Source organism: Equus caballus, chromosome 6 (assembly GCF_041296265.1).
Source record: "Equus caballus isolate H_3958 breed thoroughbred chromosome 6, TB-T2T, whole genome shotgun sequence".
Lineage (NCBI taxonomy): Eukaryota > Metazoa > Chordata > Mammalia > Perissodactyla > Equidae > Equus > Equus caballus.
The window spans coordinates 27,158,649-27,183,101 of NC_091689.1; the positions used below are offsets into that span (position 1 = coordinate 27,158,649).

Consider the following 24,453-nt stretch of genomic DNA (forward strand, 5'->3'; position numbering starts at 1 on the left):
CTGTGGGGCCCTCTGTGGACGCTGCTGGGTGACCAGCTGGCAGAGGTCCTGGCGCTCACTCCCCTGAGCCCGGGCCTGGCGAACGGGATGTGACCTTGAATCTCTGGACCGAGCCCCTCCTGCCCGAGGGCCCTGCCAGCCCCTTGCCCACGGCCCCCCTGCCCTCCAGGTTGGGGCAGAACTCCTCTCCCCTAAGCCCCAGGGACAGGAGCCTCCTGCACCCAGACCTGGACGTGAACCCAGAGGAGATCTGACCCTCATCTCCTCTGCTTTCCCAGTGGCGCCGGCCGCATCCTGGGGTGCTGGGCAGTGCCAAGGGAACACGTGGCCTCCCCGGCCTCCCCTCCCGCCTGGGTCTGGCCCAGAGGCCGGCCATCCCCATGGGACCCAGGCCACATGTCTGGCGCAGGAGCCACAAGTGTGAGCAGGGCTGGTCTGGGGGAGGCAGAGCTCACTCAGCACGTGGTAAACGGTAAACTCCCTTATGCGAGGTGGCCCCCAGGGTGGGGTGGTGTGGGCCTGAAGCTGGCAGGCACGGAGGTGACCTCGGGTCCTCAGGGTATGGCTGTGCCGTGCCTGACCCCAGATTTGGCTCACATCTTCCTGGTGTTCCGTCTGCCCCTTGGGTCTGCTGGTGAGTGATCTGGAGCCCCCCAGACCTTGGTCTCTTGGGGCTCCGGGTCTGGACCCATGGGTCACAGGTGGCCCCCTCTCTCCGGCCCTGAGCCCACCTGGGCCCTGTCTGGGGTTGGGGGCTGCCACTGCATCTGTCACGTTGCTTTGTCCTGTTCTGCTCCCCCAGCCCTCCTCTGAGCAGTGGGGTGCAGGGAAGGGACCCTGGGCCCCCCACTTCAGCCCATTCTTCCTGCCCAGGTCTGGGGAGCTGGGACCCTAACTTGAGAGCACGGTGCCCCTGGGCCCCATCATCTGTAAGTGCTGAGATGGGAGAGGGGACTCCCAGACACTCCTGGTGACAGTACTGGATGTTTTGGGGGCTGGGCAGGAAGGGAGCATTCCCTCCAAAGGTGGAGCAGGCGGCCCCTCATGACTCCCAGAGGGAGGAATGCGGAGGGTGCAGGGAATGTCCAGGTGGAGAGCTGCCCACTGCCTGCCGTCCGCACCATGACCTGGGGTTGCAGGCGGAGGTAAGCAGGGGTGGAGGCCGTGGGGCACCCTAGGCGAGTGGGGAGGGGGCTGCGGCTTCCTGGCTGAGGGTCTCTGATGCCAGTGAGGCCAGGCCTGAGCATCTCTGGGAGCCTGTGTCCATGCTGCCCCCCGGCCTCCCCTGGGGTGGCCTTTGGTGGGTGACACTGCTGTCCTCCATCCAGGCCCCTTCTCAGGATAGACGCCAGGGGCCTGTGGCGTTGCAGGCAGTGGCAGTGGGCCTCCCTCCTAGGCTGGCCATCTCTTCTGGCTGCTGGGCGGCCACCCTGGTCCTGCCTGCAGGGTCACCAGCTACAGGGCAGAAGGCACAGGCCCCTGTGGGTTCCAGGGAGACATCTACCCCATGTGGGGGCCCCTGTGGGACTGAACAAGAAGCCCCGTCCTCTCACTGTTCTGGAGCACAGGCTGCCCAAGGTGCTGTCCCACCCTCATCCCACCCGTGGGCCTCGGAGGGTCAGAGGAGGGACATCAAGAGCCTGCCCAAGACCCCCTAGCCAGGGGTGGGAGGGGGAGGAGGTAGGGTTCAGGGGGTCCAGGATAGACTCTTGATGACAGTGAGGGGGTGGAGGGACGTGAAGGGGCCGGTATGGCTCCCGAGACCGCAACTCACATGAAGAGGGATGTGAGTGTGCGGAGAGGGGCTGAGGTGAAGGGACCTGGCTCAGCTTACAGTTGTTAGCAGGACAACGAGGGCCCGTTTCTCCTCCAGTCTTCTGTGTTCACAGCCTCCAGCAGGCAGGTGGGTGGGAGGTGGACCAAGGCCGCCAAGATGGCTGAGTACTTGCTGGTACAGACAAGGCTGCACATGGCCACTGAGGACTGGCTGCTCCCTAGCTCCAGTTGCCATGGGGGTGCCAATTTGCTCCGGAGAAAGGAGGGCCGAGTCCCCGCTGTCCCCAGGGCTGGCTCAGCTCCCGCAGCTGTGGGGACAGCGTTGCACCCTGGCGGTGTCCCCTCTCTGCCCTGCGTCCCTAGGGCCCCTGTCCGGGCAGCTCCCATGGGCACTGATGTGCTCGCTCGTGTCTCCTCTCCTGGAGCCCCCCCAACCCTGGACTGAGCAGTCAGGAGTCGTGTGTTCTGCCTCATCCCCCACCACCTCCCTCCTCCCTTTGCCGGCTTCCCCATCCCCCACTGACCTTGTGGTCAGTCCTTGGTCCCCTTCCTCCTCAACTGTCAGCTGCCCTTGGCAGCCAAGCCCCCTAAGATCCTCCCATTCTCCTCCCACCTCCTCCTTCCCACCTCCTCCTGAGTCTCCTTAGCTGCCTCTTCCTCTCCAGCCTCCCAGCCCTGAGGCTAGGCCCTCTCACCACTTCTCTCTTCTGTTGGCGGCTCCTGCAGGGTCCTCTGGGGGCTGGTGGCTTTGGACACCACGTGCTAATGGCAGCAGCTGTGGCTTCCTGCCAGGCCTCGCTCCTGGACCCGGCTTACAGCTCTTGGCTTTCTCCACAGGCCCCACGGCCCTGACCCCAGCCCCCTGTCACCATCTGTGCCAATACCCCAGGACTCGGAGCCAGGCCCCCACTTAAGTCTCCAGGGCAGGTGGTCCTGTGATTCCCTGGCCTCAGGTTGGAACTCTGGGGCTTCTCGGGGTCTCAGCACAGCAACTATTTCTCCTGGGCCCCATCACCAGGTGTCAAAGGGCCTGAGAACTTGATCTTGTGAGATGCGGCTGCTGACTATGCTGGAGGGTTGGGTTAGGGTGAAGGTTATAGCAAACAATAAATTTGGAGGAAAGTAATCTGACGGCCCCAGCAGGAGGGGGAGTGGGGTCTTGGCACTTCTGTCCTGAGGCATCCCCCATGCTGGAGGGTCCTGGCCCTCACTGGGGGCTCCTTTCTGTCTGTAAATGGATGGACATTTGGCCACTCTTGGTTGGTCATTCAGAATACTCCTTTCCCTGACAGGGGAGCCCCATGCCCCGTGTGCTCCCTGATGATTTAGAGGAATGGCACTTCTCGGCCGTAATGTAATGATGGCTGTTTCCCTGGCTTATCTGCTCCACCCTGGCTCCCTGAGGAGCTGCGCAGACACCTGCATCCCTGCCCAGGGAGGGGCGACCCAGAGAAAGCAGAGGAACCCTCAGCTCTTGTAGCTGGGAGGACCAGGTGTCCTTTGGACCCAATGACCCAAACCTTCCCCTGGGGCTCCCTGCTGTGGAGAGAGGACTGAGAAGGGCGAGAGAGCAGGACACTGTGGCCAGGATGGGATGGAGGGGGGACCCTGGGACCAGAGGGGAGGAGTGCCTACAGACGGCCCGGGGTCTGTGGCCACGCCCCTCCCTCAGTGGGAACCCTTCCCAGGGGTGCTGGAGAGTCACTGTCGCCGCTCCCTGTCTCCATCCAGTACATATCACATGGCTGGGTCTGGGGGCTAAGCCAGCACCTCAGGCCCAACGGCCTCTTGGAATGGCCACACTGTGTGCTGTTACATCAGTGAGTGTCTGAAATGTTCCACAAGGACTTGCATACCCTCCCCTGTGAAAGGCTCCTTGTGGGAGAGCAATCCACCCGTGTGGCCGTGGCTTTGTGGTGGACCGATGCCCTCCCCCTTGACCTTGGGCTCGGCCATGTGGCTTCACTACCCGGTGAGATATGAGGGGCGGCAATGCAGAGAGCATGAGATGTGGTCTCAGTCTCCCTGAGATTCTCCATGGAAGGAGCATACCTGGGTGGCTTCTAGGGACTGAAGTAGAACGTCAGCAGAGGCACAGCCCCCGGCCCTCAAGCATGAGGACACATGCTTGCTGTTGAGCCACCGAGGATCAGGGTGGTTTGCGATGCAGCGTTGGTGGGGGAATTGCTGACGAATACAGCAACAATGCAGACAGTTCAACTGTGCAGTAGTCTGGGCGCCTCATTTGGGTCTGCTTCCTGGATTGTTGGCGAGGGAGGGTACCGTCTGTGGACTGCTTCCTGCCGTTCTCTGGCCGTGTTCGCCTTTTCTCTTTTCAACACCCTCCGGCCGTCACAGAAGTGAAAGGCATGGTGCTTGGCTCCCACTCCCCCAAAGCAAAGCCCCTCCCAGAACCTCCCCGGGACAAGAGGCGGGGTCTCGTCCTCCTTCCGCCCTTTTAGTGGAGGATTGTCCTGGGAGGTGGACCCCCTGCCCTCCAAGCCGTGGCCCCTGGGAGCTCCTGGGGAGAGTGTGATGCAGCGCGCACACCGGGTGAGATGCCCCTACATCCGAAAGGGCAGGGGGATCTCCGGAGCCTGCCTCCTCCCACAGCACCTCTCTCCTCCAAGCCCCTCAGCCCATCCCCCTTATTTCTATTGCACCCTCTGTGCCAGTCACTGGCCAGGGCAGTGGGGCTGCCAAAGGGCTCAGAGTGGCACAGAGAGGGGGCCTGGTGGGAGGGCGGCCCATGGGCCCAGCCTAAGGACACACCATTGGTGCTCGGCCACAGCAATGTCCAAGTGTGTGTGGGGAGGTGCTGGCCTGCTCCTGGCTCGCTGATAACCAGGGCCGCCCTGGTGTGGGGAGGCCTCCATGTGTACCCCCTATTGTGCTATGTGGATATTTGTCTTTTTCTCTTGGACTTAACCCTTGGTCAAAATGCTGCTAATATTTCCCCCAGTCTGCATTTGTCTTTGAATATTTATTTCCTGAAGAAAGAAACGAATTTTCATGTGGTCAAATCTACTAATATTTTTGTTTTCTATTGCGGTGTCCTCTTTTGAAAGTTCTTTCCCAGCCCCAGATGTAAAAAACAGTTAAATTTTCTCATTGTATAAAGCCAGCTTTCAAGAAGAGAGAGGAGAAAAGCTCTTAAATTTGGTCTCATAATTCCCTTATTCATCCTCAAAGCTGTCGACTGACGCTCAACTGTCATTTCACACACGAAGAATTGCGTCTGGTCCTGAATTCTGGATCCAGGGGCCCTCAATGGTGCCCCCAGCTCCCTCTGAGCCCACCCTGGGCCCACTGAACCCTGGGGGTGGGCAGGTGAGCAGGTGGGAGCCCGGTGGGCCAGCCCTCCACCGTGGCTGATCTTCCAGCCGCGACCCGGGACGGGAGGCCTGTAGAGAAGCCCAGACTCTGTGCCAGCGCCAGCCAGGGCCCAGGGAAAGCCAGGTTTTTCCTGAGACTCAAACGTTAAGCCCTCTGACAGGGGTGAGGTGGAGGGCGTGGCTTCACACCTGAGCTACAGGTGACCTGCTCTGGGAGTCAGGTTCAGACTCTGTGCAGCGCGGCACCCAGCTGGTGCCTGTGTCCAGGGGCCGCGAGCTGGCAGCGACTGCAGTGGGCAGTGGGCCTGACCTGGACCTGCCAGCATGCTGTTCACGCTGGGCGGCATGCAGAGGTAAGCCAGGCGGCTGGGTCAGTGCAGGAAACAAAACACTTCTTTAGTCCTTGATATTCTGAGAACCTGGCAGAAACCAGCTGTCTTGTTTGTCTTGCAAAAGAAGTCACTGGATTTGGGGGTTTTTCTCATGATTACTCCCTTGAATCACCCTCCTTGGGCTTCATTTCAGATAGCAAGGACCCCTCCCTGTCCTTTCCCAGCCTGGGCCTGGGCCTGAGCCTCTGGAGGGATGCAAGGCCTAGGGATGAGGAGACGATGATTTAGTGTCCTGGCTGAAGGCCAAGTGAGTGGCTACTGGGGCTCTGGGACCTCCTGGCCTCCGGGCTGCGGTCAGTTTCATGTGGCTGGGCCCCTCCGGTGCTTCCCTGTGTCAGTGAGTCCCTCGCTGAGCCCCTGACACTTTTCGGGGCCAGTTGCCCACATGTGCATTTTAGGGCAGTCGCTTGGGTGAGAGGGGAGTCCTGAGCTTCCAGAGCGAGTTCCCCCTCACGGGGTCTGGGTGCCCCAGCCCTGCCAGCTCTGGGAACAAATGGTGCTGTTTCCCCTGTATGAACAGGGCCTCAGAGTTTTCCTCTCCGTCTGGGTTTGGAGGGAGGTGGTATGGTCTGGAAAAGATTTGCATTTCACTCCTCTGGCTGCCCCCGAGTGCTTCTGGGAGATCCCAGTGCCGCTGAGTGCCCTCCTCTCGCCCATCCCCACCCTCCCTGTGGGCTCCAAGCTTGGCATGACCAACCTCTTTGAAGACACCACTCCCCTTTCTCAGGTGAGGACTGACCAAGAGGGGGAGGGTCCTAGGTGTCCCCCTCCCTGGGGATGTGGAGGTTGTCACCACACTGTGAGGAGGCACAAAGCCTGCGGGGAGGGTCACTCTATTAGTTGGGGGCCAAGCCCGGGTCCCTCTGGCTGCCCTTGGCCCCCTGTGCACATGGCAGCTGAGGGGCCCTGGGGGAGCTGGGCGGGACAGGGAACAGGTTTGCCGCGGCTGGTCCCACAGATGGCCGCTCTGACACAAGACCAGGGCAGCGGCCGTCCTGCACATCCCAGGCTCATGGGTTTAGCTCAAAGCCCTTGAAGGAAGGGGCTCCCTGAGTCCCTTCAGCCTTGTTGAATCACTGTCCCCACAACCCCAAACAGCACTACTGTCCAGAGCTTCTTGTTTATTTTCCTTGAATTGTGCAAACATTTGGAGCTCATCTCGCTTGCCGCACTCTTGGTTTGTTGACAGGCAGAAGCAGCCACATCCAGGGGCAGGGGGTCAACCTTGGGCAGGGAGAGTCTGGGGCTCTGGGCCGTGGGAGGGGCTGCAGGGAGCTGAGAGCAGACTTCCTGGCCCAGTGGGTTGTGGAGTCTTGACAGGCTCCTGGCTTGTGATGGATTAAGGCACAAACCCCTCCTCAGCTGCTGTGAGGGTCAAGGTCACCCCTGATTTTTGGGGCATCCCTGCCAGGCTCCTGTCGCTGCCGGGGATCCCACCCAAGGCCATGGAGTCATTGACTGTACAGAGGCTTTTGGAATGGGCACCCAGGTGTCCCCAAGTCCTGGCCTTGGAACGCTTGCTCAGGGTTTGCTGAAAACCTGCCTCTGGTTGTTTGAGGCTCGGCTCTGTTTCTGGGGCACAAACATAACCTGGAGTGGTGAGCCCTGGGTAGTTGTGTTCATGAGGGGCTGTGTGACCCGGGGGTGCTGTGTGACCCTGGGGAGTCATGCTGGTGAGGGGCTGTGTGACCTGGGGGTGGTGGTGGCTGCATGACTCTGGCTCTAGGCTCTGGGACCAGCTCCAGGGGTGGAGGAACAGTGGGTGGGCAGTATGGGAAGGCAGGGGACAGGGCAAGGGGGACCTGGCAATGGTCTGCTGGTGCCCGACTGTGGTGGCCACATGTGGGTGGATGGGGAGTGTGGGAAAGAAGGCCCAAGGGAGAGTCAGATCGGTTCCTCCTGGCTCAGAGCCACGGGCCCGGCTGGGGATGATTGATGCCCGGCAGCCAGGACACTTGCCCTGCCCCCCGCCTCGTTTGGTCGGGGTGACTCCTGCTGTCAGGAGTCACCAGTGCTCTCGGGAAAAGCCTGGTTTGTGCCCGAAATGCACCCTGGAGCCTGACAGTCTGTCCCCACACGGCCAGTACGCTGGCCTGTCTGTGCGTGTCACCCTGACTGAGCACTGGACGGGTGTCTACAGAGTGGGCCCGCTGAGATGGGGCGCCCGCCGGGTGTGGCCGCTTGCTGGTGCAGGTCTGGGGGAGGGGGGCTTGGGCCAGGGGGAGGGGGCTGTTCAGGAGCCTGTCTGATGGGGGACAGCAGCCCTCGCGGTTTCCTAGTCCATTAGCCAAGGAACCAACTGAGAGACACACCAGCTGAAAGAGACGCTCAGAGAGAAGCTCCTGCCACCCACGGGATGGGCTCAGGTCCACGCCTTCCGGAAGGCACTATGTGTGGCAGGTGACTCTGCAGCTCTGAGACGTAGCCATCCTGACCGCTGTGGCTGACTGCCCTGGCCTTGAGGGCCTGTCGTAGGGCGGGAGGAGGATGTTGCCCAGCACTGAGGAAGGCGGAAGTCTGAAGATCCTATGGTCACATTCTTCCTGACTCTGGCCCTGGGAGTGGCTTGGTTCCTAGCCTCCTGGCCTTGGCACGTCTCTGTGAGCACCAGGCTTGATCTGCCCCGGGGCAGCTCTCAGAGCCACGGAACCTTCTGGGAGGGCCAAATTGAAAGTACTTTGCCAGTTGTCTCACATTTTCCCAGCATCATGGGCCACTGGTTCTTGCCGGGAGCAGCCCCACCAGGAGAGAGGAGGCGTCAGGACACCAGCCTCACGTTCAGCCTCTGCGGCAAAAGCAGTGACCACCGACCCTCCCTTTGCCTGGTGGTCGCACACACTGCAGGGGTCCAGAGGGCAGGGCGTGACCCCACCACCCTCACGTTGACCCAGTTGAGGCAGGGCTGAGTGGCAGGATGGGAGGCTGTGGTCTGTGGGGTCTGGGGAAGGGGCCATGAGGCCGCCTCTCCTGGGGGCTCACCTGGGGCTCCGAGGTGGCCCCATGTGCTGGGGAGGGAACCCGGGGCTCAGGGGAGACCAGGAGTTGAATGCCCTGCCCACCCTCCTCCTCCTTCTCCAGCCTGGCCCTAGAGGATCTGACTCACCCATTTGGCAGTAGAACTCTCTCAGCTGTACTGGGGGCACGAGTGGCACCTTCCTTGGGCTGCTGAGGCAGGAGCAACACTGAGAGCTTCAGGTCTCAAGTCCAGGATGCTGGCACCTATAGGGCCAGTGGAGGCACCAGCCACATGGTCCCCTTGCCCCATAGCCCCATTGCAGCGGAGGGTGCACTGGCATCCAGCAGACTTTGTGGTCACCCGAGGTGACAAACTGGCCAGCGTCTTGGAAATGGACTGGCATCTTGATGGGAGGGTGGCAGGTGGGGAGAGGTTGTGGGGACGGCATCTCTGTGTCACATCCTGCAGGCAGGGACAATCTGGCCTTCTTTCCTTTTTCTAGAAGAATCCCTAGGGGTGGGTGGCCCACACTCCTTCCTGCTATCACTTGGGGTGTTGAGTTTGGATGGACGGTTTGGCCTTTATGGGGCTCTGTGCTCCAGACTTGCTGGCCTACGGTTTCCACCCACCCTGGCGCTGGACGAGGTCTTCAGCGCCGGGAGCTGCCCCCTGCCTCGTGCTGATCTGTCTGTGGGTCATTGGAGGCTGGCTCCTTGCTGATCTCTCAGAGCGCTGAGCTGAGGGGCCTGGGGGGGGGGTCCTGGTTTCCTGAGGATTCAGCCTTTCCGGCCAAATACTTGTCTGTGGGGAGGGAGCCCTGAGTAACTGCTCAGTCTTGTCCTCAGCCCCAGCTAATTAAAGGCTCCCACTGCACCCACCCCCTCAGCTTGTCCCCATGCCCTACTGCACACTTGGGACTTAAGCCCAGGTGAAGGGAGATGGATGGACAGACAGCAGTGACCGCCTTGGGGCGTGGCTTTATCTGATGACTCCGGATCCTACACATGAGCCCTGGGCTGGGGCCCTGGATCAGCTGAGGGAGAATTGGTTCTGAAAAAACCCAGAGGACAAGTGGAAGGCTTTGTAACGCTTGACCACCGTGTGGGGGTGCTGTGGCCCTTTCCAGGGCATTCTGCTTTCCTCAGGTGACGGGACGACCCAGGGGAGAGAGAGGGCAGGGCGGATGATCAGGTGTGGCCCAAGGCCTCCTAGAACTTTCAACCTGTAGTGCTGGGTTTTGTAAGCTGAGATGAGGCTCACGATTGTTTTTCTAGATTCTAGCTAAAATTGGCCGACCACTGATTGATGGCCAGACATCTGGTTCTGTGGCCTCTACTGCCCCACGGAGGTGAATGTTCACATCTAACGAGCTGGTTAGACAGAACTGCAGGGACGTGTGGGATCCTGGATCTAAAAACCAATTTCCATGAAAACCCTCATGGATCTCACTCACAGTAAACAAGATTATCAAAACCACAAGTTTCCTGAGCTGCAGGTAGGATGTCTTAAGACTTTGTTATCCAGAATTTTAGATCTTTTATTGGTTCTTACCCAGATGCCCAGGAACATTCCCTGAACGGCCTGGGAATGGCCCCACCTGGAGGCACTCGCCTGTCAGCCGGCTGCTCCCCAGGGCCCTGGCCTCGGGGGCCCTGGCGCTCTCCCAACTGGCCCTCACCGGAACTGGACCAACACCACACCTGGCAGACCGATTGGCCCCCGGGCCTCTCTGCTGCGGGCTGCTGCTGGTGCCACTTGCTGGGACCTGCACTTTGTGATCCCTGACAGCAAGGTCTGACCCAGAGCTGTGGTCAGATGGCTGGCAATGTGGGAAACGAACCTCTCAGACGTTCTCTAGAAGGGCAGCAGCCCCCACCCCCACCACATACCCCAGGGTTCCAGATGCAGGAAGTGTGAGGTTTTCTGGAATTTTGGAATTTATCCAAATTCTGATAAGAAAAGGGAGCCACAGAGGACCCTTGGTCTGAACAGCAAGCTCCCGGGGGTTGTCGGAAGCCCCTTCAGCTGAGAGCACTCGGAAGTATGTCACGGGGCTTATCATTTTCAGCTCTATTTAATTATTTGTTTCCACAATTATTGGCTTTCAAATTGCTTTTTTTTTGTTTAGCAGCTGAATTCTTTAAAAATATTTTTAAAATTTATTTTTATTTTCTTAAACAGCTTTACTGACATGCATTCTGCATACCAAACTGTTCACCCCTTTAAAGTTGAGCAACCACTGAACTCTCCTTAGAGAAAGAGCAGCTGAGTCACTCCCATGTGCGAGAGAGAGCAGGCCGGGGAGCTGCTCCTCCGCACCCTGTCCCTCATCTCAGCAGAGCACGCTACCCATTTGCGGCCCCGGAGGTGGCTTCCTGCCGCAGCCCCGAGGCTCAGCCAAGGGCCTCGGCCCCGCTGGGCTGACCATCAGGTCCCACAAGGCGAATGCCTTCCCTGGCTGCTCCAACACCCACCATCCTACTTACCCCATAGGCGTTTGGACCAGAAGGTCTTTGGGCGAAGGACGAATGTCTCTTTAGAAACCTGCATTTCTCTCAAGGCTTCGTCCTCCTAATTGGGCAGCTGCGAAGAACCAAGACACATCTATGTTGCCTCAAGGCCAAAGGGCATTGTAAATGTTAAAGCAGAAATTTCAGACAGATGGTCAGTTTGTGCTAGAATTAAGTAAACTTCTCTGTAATGGGCGCATAAACATGCCGTGTTTGCAGAGGGGAGTTTTACGTGGTGGAACAGGTGATGCCTGAGTAGATGGAGAGGGGAGAAACCAGCCTTGTTAAGGTTCCACGCACGCTTGTCCAGGAGGGGTTAAACTCCAACTATATGGGGCTATAAAACTACTGGGGCTTCCTTGTCCTCAGTACCAGGAGAAAATTAGCCATCTTCCCTGGGAGGGTCCAGTGAGTTCAGCAGAAGTGGCTTGACTGTAGTATAGGAACACTGTGCGTGACCCTGTGACCCCAGCATGGCCTCCTAGAAGTTGTCGACGCCAATAATCCATAATCAATAGGTAAATCAAAATTGGAGTGAGTTCATTATGGGCCAACTTTGAGGACTACAGCCCAGGTTGGAGGACAATCCCACCAAAGAAGTGGGTTGTACAGAGTGGTTATGTACTGTCTTCGAACAAAGAGCATCCATCACATATGACAAGAATGTCTCTTTTTACTACTGTAACAAGATGCTTAGCAGCTTAGTGGTCACCAGGTCAGTTGAAGCTGGGTATCAGAAATAGGAACTGAAATCCACTCAGGTGGAGAAACCTTTGTATTAAAAACAGGAAATGTGAATCCATGAGTCTATGCCTTTTTTTTTTTCCTGAGGAAGATTTGCCCTCAGCTAACGTCTGTGCCATCTTTCCTCTATTTTGTACGAGGGTTGCTGCCACAGCATGGCTTGATGAGTGGTGTAGTTCGGTGCCCGGGATCTGAACCCCTGAACCCGGGCTGTGGAAGTGGAACGTGCCAGACCCAACCACTATGCCACAGGGCTGGCCCCGATGAGTTATGCCTTTTGATTCTGCAGCTCATGAACTGGTTAAAAGTACCTGGTATGTATGGTCCTTTCCAACAGGGATGCAAAGAGTCTTTTATCTGGTGTCTTTTTTAATAAACAAAAAAATCTCCAGATTGTAGTCCATGATCCGTAAGGTCTTCCCAGGAGCTCACTGTGAAAAGAGTCAGCTACTAACCTCTCAATTGTTTTAAGTGCCTCAATGAGACCTCGACAATAATGTAACATATCTCCTTTAAGCAAAGTTGGTTCATACATCCCTTTATCTAATTGCATAAGCCGTCCAGTTATCTCAAAAGAGGACGGCGATGTTTACCAGAGGGTGTTGCTCTAAGACTGAGGAGGGCTAGTGGGAGAGCCTTTGATCGTGAGAGATTAAAGGCCTCTGAAAGCTTTGCCAATTGCTTTGATTGTGCTATTAGTTAACATGTTGCATTAGGGGCCAAATGTCACAAATAGACTTAATTACTTGTCTGGTGAAATAAGTTCCCTGGTCACTGTGTGACTCGGGAGGAATTCCTCAAACAGGAATTATCCTTTCCAATAATAATTTACCTAAAGCCGTTGCTCTTCTGAGAGGAAAGCCTCAAGCCAATGTGAAAACATACAGATTGTTGTAAGATATACTTCTCCTTGAGATGGTGGCATTTGAACAAAGTCCAATTGCCATACCACAAAGGGTCCCTTACGAGGGGAAAGTGGCCTTGTGACCCATGACATAGTTTCCCTTGATTCTATTTTGGGCATATAGCGTGAGTATAGGCTTTATGAGCCACAGTGGGAGAAAGTTTCCAAAAGTCTTGTTTCCCCCATACAATGATCTTTTGAGGTGCCCAATGGGTTAATTCGTGTATGTACTATGGGTTTTGCTTCCAAGTGCACTTTCTTAAATAATCTTACCTAATGCAGGCATTCCTTCTGTCGACGAAAATAATCCATAACCAATCTATAAATGAAAATTTGGATGAGTTTATTCTGAGCTGAAATCTGAGGATTATAACCCGGGAGAGTCTTTCCACAAAGGAACAGAGCACTCCAAAGAAGTGGGGTTATACAGGGTGGTTATATACCCTCAAAGAGTATGTTTCACATATGATTGAAATGTCCCTTTTACAATAGTCACGAGGCTGCTCTGTCAGCACAGTGATTGATGGAAACAGCAGATAGGCCTGCTGTCTCAGTGAACCCCACAGGCTGGCAGGTCTGTTGCCTCAAGCTGTGCGGTCACAGATGAACACTGCAATCAGTTCCCAGCCTAAAGAAAGATGCTTAATCTTCAAGGAGATGCCAACGTTGGGAGGGGGAGGGAAGCTGCACCTTTATCTCAAAATGTCTAAGCAGATGTACAATGCATGCTCAATGGCCACACGCAGACCCTTTTGGAAAAAACAAAGTCAGGCCGAATTAGGTTTATACCAAATGGCTTCCTCATATACTCCAATATATCCTATTGCTTGCCATTTTTATTTGTCACTTCTAATGGCCATTGTAGTTCCCCTGAGGCTGACAGCAGTTTGGGAGGATCCTTAGCCGAGAATGGAGTGCAACCTGTATTTCCATCCGACCAAATATGTAAATATTTACAGCCTCCTGAACCTTTAGTTTTTGAGCAATTGTGCTGGAAGGTGGTGAGCTTGACTCTTTAAAAATTTCTCTATTGTCTGGCTCTTTAAAAGAAGCCCCACAGTGGCCACTGTAGTTCTAAATTTTCCCAAGTTACCATGCCAGCTGTTTACAGCTATCCCTATTTCGTTAAGCACTTGAAAGTTTCAGCACAAAGCCAGCAGGAGTTCCGAGGGGAGACTGACCACTTGGGAACTGCTCAGCTTCTTGAAGCTCGACTTCCCACTTTTCTTTTAGTTTAGTTTTACTATAAAGTCTGAACAATTTCTAGGGACAGTGTAGTGGGTCAGAAATGTGTTGCTTGTGAGTGTTATTCCCTAAAGAAAGGTTATAAACAGTCTCTTACGTGCCTCAGTTTCTCCCGCTAGCAGTCTAAGACTGCTGTGGGGGCTTGGAGTGCAGAGGGGACCCATTCTCATATGCACGTTCCTGGACAAGCCCGTAATTAATTAACGTGAATGATGGTGGAGTTCCCTATGGGAGCTCTATGCATTGCAAGGATTGATCCTCTGACACCCACAAGGTTCTCAGTCACCTGAGAGCATCTTTTGGCCAGGAGGAGCTGGTGTCCCTTCTCTTCAGAGGTGAATAAATTCAGATTCTCATTTCTCTATCAAGCAGTTTATTCAGAATTTATAAGCACAATTCTTTCCAATTTAAAGCCAAATTAAAAGATCAGTCTGCTCCATTCACTCCCAAGTTCTCCTTAGGCTCCCCTGGCCTAGGAAATTTTCCCTAGGTTTCTTTTTCCCAGGAATTCCCCCTAGGTTCCTCCTACCTAGAGTATGTACTGGTACCCCCTTAAGATACTTAGCCTTAAGGCTTGAAATGGCTCATATAAACTCTGGACCATCGACTTAAGATAGGGAGGTCTGGGTTTCAGGAGAACTCACTGGGGTCACCTGAAGACTGCAGTGATGGGGCTCAATGGGCCCCTGTTGGCACCAAATGCCAGCTCAGTGTAGATTGCAGTTGGTCTCCGGTAGGTTTCTCTGAAATCCTGCCGACTGTGCCAAGAAAGTTCACCCCTTTGGGGCTTGGGAAAACTTTTCCCTTCTCACTTGGTGCGAGTGACCGGGCCCTTTGGAACTGGCCCTGCTCCCTGGGCCTCCACTCCGTGCCAGCTGCCGTCTCCCTCTGTCTTGGCTGCTGTCCCACCTGCTGCTCCTGTTTCTGCATCTCAACGTGTCTGTGCGCAGGCTGGCTGGCTGGTGCGGGCTGACCCCCGTGCTTTCCCATCGCGCCTGCCCCGGGCGTAAGCCCAGGTGAAGAGCTTCAGTCCTGTAGTTCTAACGCTTAGTAAGGCCCATGACTTGTCCCACTTTGGCTCTTGCGAGTCTCCCTGAGGTGGAGCTGGAGCTCTGTTGTCATAAAGAGGGGATGGGGGCTGCCGTTCAGGAGAGAATTACATGGAGAATGAAGGGGAGGTGAGAGTGGGACAGCTTACAGAGTGTCTGTATGGTCTGGAAATGCAGAAGTAGGAGAAGCTGAAAGTGGTGGAGAGAGGGGACAGCACATGCCAGAAAAAGGCTTAACTCTGAAGTTTGTGTGAAACAAATGAGTAATTCTGGGGTACTCGAATTCCACCATCCCCTGTATCTTTGAGACCACACTCCTGTGGAAGAAAGGAGATGACATGGAGAAGGAAGAGGGTCACCAAAAAAGCTGTGGGCTGGAGCTGGGGCTGCACAGGTTGGTGTGAACTCACGAGGGCTCCTGCATCTGTGTGTGTGGTTCCTAGCTCTGTCCCATGAGAAGGCCCAGAAACCACGACCTTCCCAGAGCCGTGAGCACCCCCAGCCCCCAGATCATGGTCCCTAAAGACCATTTCCTACCAATAGGACCCAGGGCTTGATGGAGATGTGCTGGTTCCAGGCCTGGGTCGGGAAGTGTACATGACGAGCCCGGGCACCCTCTCCTCCCAGACAACAGGGACGTGGCCAAGACCAAGGGGCACCAGAATTCTAGAGTGAACAGGTGACGGGCCACGTGGTGAAGTGACTGGATACAATGTACACTGGAAAAAATGTTCTGCTCTAGCAATAGGCACCAAGAAACAGAATGTGGATAAATATTCCATTATAATGGCAACAAAAACTAGCAGATTGAAATAAACACAATGTAAGCACAGGACCTCCATAATGAAAATGCCAAAATTGTGTTGATAGCTCCAACGCTGACAATCTGATTAAAGAGAAAACAGACCCTGGGCATCCAGGCATGGCGCTTCCCACGGGAAGGCGGCGTCATACCAAAGTCCTGTCTCCAAATCTGAGCCAACACCCCGTTTCCCTTCCCGGGGCAAACCCTCAGGGTTTCTGGCATCAGCCCGGTTTTCCCGCCCCACCATGGCACTGCTCCGTCCTGACCTGGGTCTTTTCGCTGGACGTGTTCTGCTGGATGTGGCTCTGCTCTCGGTCACTGCTGGGTCTTCCACCTGGAACCCCAGCCTCGTGACTTCCCTGCACTGCCCCGTGTGGAAGGAAAGCCATGCATTTCTTTGGCTTCTGTGTATTCCCTGACTGGCTGCAGTGAACGCTGTGTGGGTGGGGACAGTGTGGCCTGCTGGTTAACGCAGCTCTGGACCACAGGCGTCTTCCCCATGTCCAAGCGCGTGGCCTCCGGCAAGGCACGTGACCTCCCTTTGCCCAGGGGACTCTGCAGTAGAGCATATCGGGTGCCGAGATAAGGACACACAGTGACTACAGGATAGATTCCTGGACACATCCTCGCTGGCATTTTAACTCGGAGGTTCTGAGAGGTGGCACCAACGGGAACACGAGCGACAGAGCGGACAGCCCTGGGCACGCCGTGCCGCCTCGTTTAAGTCTCTGATCCAAATGGAATTCATTCTGATCAGTGGGTGAGGGGGAAATCTGCCCCTCCTACCCTGGAAAGCCCCCTTTGCCATTGCTTGCCCCTCCTCCCGGCTCGTCCTGTCCTGCGCTAATACAAGTAGCTTCAGAGACTGGTCTTCTGGACCTTCTAGGATCTGGCAGACCCGGCACTCCTCTCCAATATCCTTCAGAATTTTCCTGTCTGTTACTGTGTGATTTGCTTCCGTCTGAACTTTAGAATTGACATTAGTTAAAAATTCTCCTTTTGGGACTATGTTCAATTTTGAGATTGTTTATGAAGAAACCCTGTCAGTCACCTCCCCAAAGCAGAGGAGTAGCAGCAGCAGCCGCGTCGGGGGCGAGGACCGGTGGTTCCCTGAATGCTCGCTTTGGGTGGGGGCCAGAGGGGTCCGACAGGGCAGAGAGGAGCTGCTGAGGGGGAAGGGGGTGGGTTTGGGGGGCAGATGGGGAGCCACGGTCTGGATCTTGGCGACTGTGATGCCTTCAGATGCCCCACTGAAACATGGGCAAGCCCAGGGTGGGGATGTGAATTTGGGTGGCCTGCATGCGGGTGACATGGACAGAGACACACTCTGGGGTTTCCTCTCCCTCTCCTGGGCCCCCCACCCCCTGTAGTCTGAGGTGGTCCTGGGGTGGGGAGGGGCAGGGAGGCCCCTCATGGCCTGTCCATTTGTCATCCAGAGCCTTCCATGGGGCCTTGCCTGAATGTGAGTGCCTCAGCTCATGGAAGGCTGGAGGTGGGGGGCCCTGCATCTCCCTTTTCCAGGGGATTGCCAGGCATGGGGGCTCTTGCCTGACTCCATGGGGCATCCCTTGTCCGAGCCCTGTCTCCTCCCTGATCTGGTCACAGCATCTCCCTTAGGCATCCCAGGCCAAGGACCACCGCCAGCACCCCACCTGCCGAGTTCCTGACAACCAGGCAGGCCCTCGGAGGGTCTCTTCTTGTGGGACCCTCCCCTCCCCCAGGGGGAGAATGCCAGGATGTCCTACCTCTCACCCCTCTCCCATGATGTGCCCCTCAGGAGTGTGGGCTCAGGGGTCTCTGGGGAGCCACAGCCTCCCGGGGTGCCTTGCTCAGGGTTGGGGGTTTTCTGACCTGCTCTGGCCTCCAGCCCGTCAGCTCACCCCCTTGCCCTCCCACCGCAAGGGAATGAGTCTGCCTCTGGCTTCTTCTGGCTTCTGAGCAGTGGAGGGTGCAGCAGGGGGGCCCTGTAGGGGTGGAGTCAGATGATTGCTACCTGTCCTGGGTCTCATCCTGGACCCCAGGGCCCCCATGGGCTGGTACACAGAGGTGTTCAATATGAGCTTTATGTGGATGATGGGGAAGTGGAGTGGTGGGAGTGGGTGGTGCTGGCCCCTCCCGTGCCCCTGACTCGGGGGCTGATAGGCTCCCTATGCCCACAGGTGCTTCTGGGCCATCCTCCTCCTGGCCCTGACCCTATTCCTGCTGGCCACCTTCCTGCACGTGGACATTAGACTGCACACACGGTGAGTCCTGCATTGGGCATCCCCCAGTCTGGGTGCTGCCCCCTCTCAGAGCCGTGCCTGGGACCCTAGCCTGCCCACCTCTGGGTGGCACCCAACACTACCTGGTGACCATGGCTGGTCCTGCCTCTCCACTGGGCCTCAGTTTCCCCTCTGTAAGAGAAGGAGTGGGTCCTTCCTTGTGGGGGCCCTCTCAGTGTCTCCCATGGGCAATGAGCTGCCCAGGCCTCTGGGGAGGGCTCTGGGCCCAAGCAGGGGCTGTCTTGAGCACAGCTATTGGGTACAGAGGGCAACCGGGTGCTGGGAGGCAGGGCTGGGGCCCAGGGTGTGTCTGGGGAGGTCAGGACCCCTGCTCCCCTGCCTGCCAGTGGTACGTCCTCTGTGAAACCTGGGGTCCACATGGATGGCCACCCAGGCCCAGTGCTTCAGCCCCCTCTTGTGGCCCCAGGCCACTTCCCCCTGGCCCCGCTGCCCCCGATGGGATCTCCACAGCAGAGGGGGGAGTGACAAAGCCCCCTGAGACTCTTTACCAGGCCCCCCATTGTCCCCAGGGCCAGTGCAGGCCTCTGGATCCTGTTCCTCAACACCCAGGGCCCCTCCCCTGCATTAGGGCCCTGCGCTGTGGCGGGTGGGGGGGGGGGGGGCGGTGGTGCCTGCTGCTCCTGGTTTGAGTCTGAGGCTGGGTGGGCATCATCATGAGATCACAGGAGTGGGCACCAGTGTCCACTCTGGCCCTGTGGTCAGGCTGGACAGTCCTAGCATGAAGGGTCAGCCAAGAAATGCCAGACATGTGGCCCAGGTCATAAGGCCAGAGCCATGCCAGGTGCCCTGGGAGCCAGACAGGAGGTTGGGGGCCCAGCCTGCGGTACGTGGGGGGCAGATGGTACAGCCACTTATGGAGCAGTTGTGTCTGTGCCAGTGGGTAGCTCCAGGGCAGCAGGATTGGGGGTCTCTAGGTTGGGTGAGCACAGGGTGGGGTGTTTTCAGGTACGGGGAGTGAGGGTTGGGGGATCTTGGATTGGAGGGAGCATGGTCATGGGAGATGGTTTGCGGGTCTCCAGGCTGGGGAGTCGCTGGCTTGGGGGTCATGCAGTTTGGGGGAGTGAGTGGTAGGGTTGCTGGGTTGGGGTATCTCCAGGTCGGGGGTACCAGTGGTGGTTTGTTAGGTTTGGGGTCTTGCAGTTGGGAGAGCAGGTTAGGGGGTCACTGGGTTGGGGTCATGTGGTTGGAGGGTTGCTGGGTTGGGGTCATGTGGTTGGAGGGTTGCTAGGTTGGGGGTCATGTGGTTGGAGGGTTGCTGGGTTGGGGGTCATGTGGTTGGGGGTCATGCAGTTTGGGGGGCTGCTGGGTTAGCGGTCATGTGGTTGGAGGGTTGCTGGGTTGGGGGCCATGTGGTTGGGGGTCATGTGGTTGGGGAATGGGTTGGGGGTTGCTGGGTTAGGGTCTCTCAGGGTTAGGGGTGTTGATTAGGGGCTCGGGGGGCTCCCTCGCTGATGGCAACCTTGTTCTCCTCCCAGCCTGCTCTCAGGTGAGGCCAAGGGGCCACCCGTCACCAACGTCATGTTCCTCAAGACGCACAAGACGGCCAGCAGCACGGTGTTCAACATCCTCTTCCGCTTCGCAGAGACGCACAACCTGTCGGTGGCGCTGCCCACTGGCTCCAGCTTCCACCTTGGCTACCCCTGGCTCTTCCTGGCGCGCTACGTGGAGGGGGTTGAGCAGGACGGCCCCAGCCTGCAGCAGCGCTTCAACATCATGTGCAACCACCTGAGGTTTAACCTGCCGGAGGTGCGGCTGGGGGGGTGGGGTGCGCCCTCCGCAGGGCATGGGGGCGGGACTCAGCCCCAGGCCTGCAATGCACTTTGTGACTTTGTGGTGTGACCATGGGCCGGGAGGGGTCCTGGGTGTGTGTGCAGGGACCTGGCAGGAGCCATGCACGGGGGCTGGGTGAGGCCCAGTGCAGACAGCATGGGCCACACTGCCTCTCCAGGCTGCCGGTCGTCTGCTGTTGCTTTTGGAATCAGACAAAGGCACCTCCTGGTCTGCTGCCCTCTCCCTCTTCTTCTCCAGCCTCTTCTTGGTTCCCAACCTGTCCAGCGCTTCCCGCCCCAGGACCTTTGCTCATGCTGTCCCCTTTGGTGGGGATGCTCTTTGCACTCTTTCTCTGGTCGTTTACGTCTCAGCTTAGTGGTCACCCCTTTCAGGGGGCTTCCTCGACCTTCCAAAGCTTAGCCAGGGGGAGAGAGGTGGGGGAGGACGGGCATAACCTGGCTCAGGTGTTTTAGGATCATTCTGGATGCCGGTGGAGAGTGGTGGGCAGGGGAGCAAGGTGGCTTGGACTGCAGGCAGGGAGGCCAGGTGGGGGAGGTGATGGAGCAGAGAACAGGTGTGCTGTGGAGTGCAGGGGAGAAGAGACCATTGCCTCCTGGGTGCCAGAAAGAGCCCGGAGAGTCAGCAGCCTTTCTTGTTCTGTCTCCAAACAGGTGCAGAAGGTCATGCCCAAGGGCACTTTCTACTTTTCCATCCTCAGAAACCCCATCTTCCAGCTGGAGTCCTCCTTCATCTATTACAAGAACCACGTCCCCGCCTTCCAGGGCGCGAAGAGCCTGAACGTCTTTCTGGCCTCGCCCTGGGCTTACTACAACGAGAGCCTCGGTCTGCAGAACGTCTATGCCAGGAACAACATGTGGTTCGACCTGGGCTTCGACAACAACGCACCGGCTGAGGAGAGCTATGTGCGCGCTCGCCTGGCGGACGTGGAGCAGCGCTTCCAGCTGGTGCTCATTGCCGAGTACTTCGACGAGTCCATGGTGCTGCTGCGGCACCTGCTGCACTGGCGGCTGGACGACGTCGTGTCCTTCAGGCTCAACTCACGCAGCCAGCGCAGCATCACCAGCCTGACGCCCGAGAGCCAGGAGCGCGTGAAGCGCTGGTGCGCCCTGGACTGGCGCCTCTACCAGCACTTCAACCGCACCTTCTGGTTCAGGGTGGGCGCGGAGCTGGGCCCGCGGCAGCTGCGCTCCGAGGTGGCCCTGCTGCGGGCGCGGCGGCGCGAGCTCACGGCCCTGTGCCTGCAGGACGGCGAGCCCAAGAACGACTCGCAGATTACGGACCCCCGGCTGCGCCCCTATCAGGCGGGCAAGGCCGACATCCTGGGCTACAACATCCGGCAGGGCCTGGACAATGAGACGCTGCAGATGTGTCTGAGGATGGTCATCCCCGAGCTCCAGTACACGGCCCACTTGTACGCCCTGCAGTTCCCAGAAAAGCCCCCCAAGAGCATACCCCTCCGGGGGCCATAGAGCGTTGGCACCAGGGAGAGGGTCCCTGTTTGACACCAGCCCATCTCCTGTCATCCCTGGGAGGCCATGGGCATAGCCTCAGGCTAGGAGAGGGGCTCCTGGGGCACCCGGGGACCCAGGCTGTGCCAGACCACTGCTCTTGAGGGTGAAGACGCCTGTGAAGAGACCCACCCGCTCTGTCCACCTGCAGGCAACCTGTTGGTGAAGGCCCAAATCTGGGACCAGAGGCATGCCTCCTCGAGGACGTGAGCCTGTTCATCACCTGGAAGAGTCCTACAAGGGAGGAAAGGGAGTGACATTTAATGACACGTCCACACCCTCCCCACAGAAAGCACACGTGTGGACACACTGCCCAGCGGAAGAACACAAGCCCAGGGAATCTGGAGGGCCTTGGGCAGCAGGGCCGGGTCCCTGAAGGAGCTCGGAGTGGCTCCCTGCTGTTTGCCGGCCACGGAGACACGGCGCTGGTCACTGAGACACAGACCCATGGGCAGTGCTTCGAAGACGGGCCCCGGGAGCCGGGACGAGGGGGCGGGGTCTGGGACATTTGACTTGGGATGCTTATTCCCAATGGGTTTAGAGTGAGAGATGTTCCGACTCCTTATGAGACCCACGGTTTAGCCAGAGCACAGGCCAAGTTCCCGTTAGTCCCCCCGAGTGTCCAGTGAAGGGAAAGCCTGCCAGAGGCTCGGGCAGCTGCTGCACCCTTGGTTGCAGCATGGAGACCACGTTGGATGCAGTCTCAGAGGAGGGCAGCTTCCAGGCGCCCCTCTTTGTCATTCATGGGGAGGGACTGAGGACACCCTGCCTGGCAGGACGTGACCCCTGGCTGAGTCGGGGTGAGAGTGGCATGCACTCACCGTGTCAGGTGCCATGTGCCCTTTGAAAAGCGGCCGCCTAGAGCACCCAGGAAGCAGAGCCACTGTCACAGCTCAGCCTGGGCCTGTCTGCCCGGCTCTGGGAGTCCCCTTCCTTCCCGTCAGGATCCTCAGCCTGTCGGCTGGGCCCGGGCACTTGCGGAGTGCCCCTGTGTCCAGGCATGTCCACACCTTTCAGGGGAGCCCGCATTTCAGAGAAGGAGGGGACTCTGAGACAAGCAGAGCAGGCGGCAGCTCCCTTGCACACCAGTAGTGGAGGGAACATTGAGAAGAACGATTCTAGTGAGAGTAGAGGACATGGTGCAGTGAATTTGAGAATAAAAGAGAATATTTGATGAAAAAAATGACTTCCAAAAAATGGAATAGAGACCGTGACGAATAGGATGGACACTGCACAGAGGCGGGGTCAGCCAGGAGACAGTGCGGAGGATCACCATCCACAACCCCCAGGACGACGCAGCGGGAGACCCTGAGGGCGGGCGGGAAGGGAAATCAGGCCCAGGAAGGAGTCCCGACAGGAGAGCCAGGGCGACTGATGAGACCCTACAGGCAAGCGAGGAATGGGAAAACTGTCCCGATCTGAGGAAAGACAAGAGTCAAATTCAGTGCCCTGAGCATCGGGCAGGCTCCTCCAGCCCCCAAAGGAAACTAGACTGCGCCGCAGCTAACAGGGCGAGCGTGCGAGTCCAGGATAAGGAGAAGACGCGGCTGCTCCTAGAAACGGAGACTGGTCTCAGGAGACGGAGAGAGAGGCTCAGACCACAGCGTCAGGTCCACAGGCACCGACCCACCCTCTGTGGCACCGAACTCAAGAACATGAGTGGCGTTGGCAGTTCAGTGGCGTCAACCTTTGAGGTTGGCAGGAATGTAGGCTGGTGCTGCCTTTTGGGAGGGGAACATGGGGATATTTATTACAATGTACAGTGCACGCGGTAATAGAGAGCTTCGGCGACACTGTGTTCAGGTTCTCCATCCAAAGGGAACGTTTACCCTGCTGAAGCCCCCACGTAGCCAATAAAAGCCAGGGGTTCAGAGTCTGGCTGAAACTCCTTTCCCGACGGGCATTTCCAGGCCTCTGTGATCCGGGGTTAGGGTGGGTGACCAGGAGGGGTATGCTCGACCCAGCCAGTGATGCCATGGCTGTGGGGGGAACCCAGGAGGCAGACCCTCTGATGTTTCAAAAGAAGCTGGGAATACAGGTTTTTATGTGAAATCTCCTTGTTTGAGAAAGCTGACATCTAACTAAAACATTAACCCCGCGAGCAGAGGGAGCGAGGCCTGTGAGGGGGCCAGCTCCTTCCGGGGCCCTGGTTGGCACCCTGTTAGTCACCCCTGTCCGGATGCAGGGGGGATTTGCACAGGCGAAGGGCTTGGAAGCCCACTTGGGGGATCCGGGAGGGAGATGGGTTTGAGTGGGGCTCCCGCAAGGCGGAGAGATTGAGGTAACTGTTCCGGGGCACCCGACTTCTCCTTTTGTTCAAGACAGACCCCTGGGCTTTTATCTGGGCACAGGCTGCCGGCTGGGGGCGTCTGGGCTGTCCCAGGGGTGGGCAGAAGTGCTGTGTACCACCAGAGCCACCTCAGTAGATTAAGTGCTGCATGCCCCGCTGGCCCCTCCTGGGGCTGCTCTCTGCTGGGTGTGCGAGTGGTCAGGAGTCACATGGGGGGATGACCCTGCAGGTGCAGTTGCGGAACTGGGCCCCACCCCTCTCCTCTCTGCATTGTGGCTCCTCCTACCCCGTCCTCAGCTTCTCCCAGTAAGTCCTCTCTGGCCCCGGGGCCCTGAATGGATACAGCAGGATGCATAAATGTCATATGATGTCTTAATTTTCCCATAGCCTGTTTCTCTCTCTGATGTCCCGTAACATGGGAGGGAGGGGCCCAGGGAGCCCCTGAGGAGGTGGGCCCCCTGGAGAGCCCTTGTTACTGACAGCACCGGGATGCTGTAGCCTCCCCAGAGGACCGGCCTGGGCAGTGGTCACCCCTCAGAGACAGCAGGAGGGGAGTGAGTGAAGGTGAATGGGGCCACCTGGCAGGAGCCCTGGGGAGGCAGCTGGTGGGAGGCGGGGGTGGGGTGCTGGCCCACCCTCTCTGAGCCGGGCTCCCGAGCACAAACATGGGACTGGAGCCCAGTGAGGTCCAAAGGGGCCGGGATCCTGGAGGCTGAGGGAGGGGCAGGCAGGCACCCACGCAGAGGCATAAAGGGTCTCGGAGCATCCTGGCGAGTCTGAGCACTCACGTAGGTTCTCATGGGAGGTGACTCTGGAGGAGGCCTGGGGCAGTGACATCGGTGTCCCCCGTGAAGGTCAGCTTTGGC

The 24,453-nt window shown here is 57.8% G+C and overlaps 1 protein-coding gene across 1 annotated transcript; it reads left to right on the plus strand.

Annotated features, from left to right (window-relative positions):
- Positions 1-374: 374 nt before the first annotated feature.
- GAL3ST2 (galactose-3-O-sulfotransferase 2) lies at positions 375-23,185 on the plus strand. Its single transcript, XM_070270761.1, has 4 exons — positions 375-1,145; positions 17,876-17,959; positions 19,474-19,744; positions 20,440-23,185. Exons 1-4 carry the CDS (start codon positions 1,045-1,047, stop codon positions 21,256-21,258), a joined length of 1,275 nt encoding a protein of 424 aa, XP_070126862.1. The 5' UTR covers positions 375-1,044; the 3' UTR covers positions 21,259-23,185.
- Positions 23,186-24,453: the final 1,268 nt, after the last annotated feature.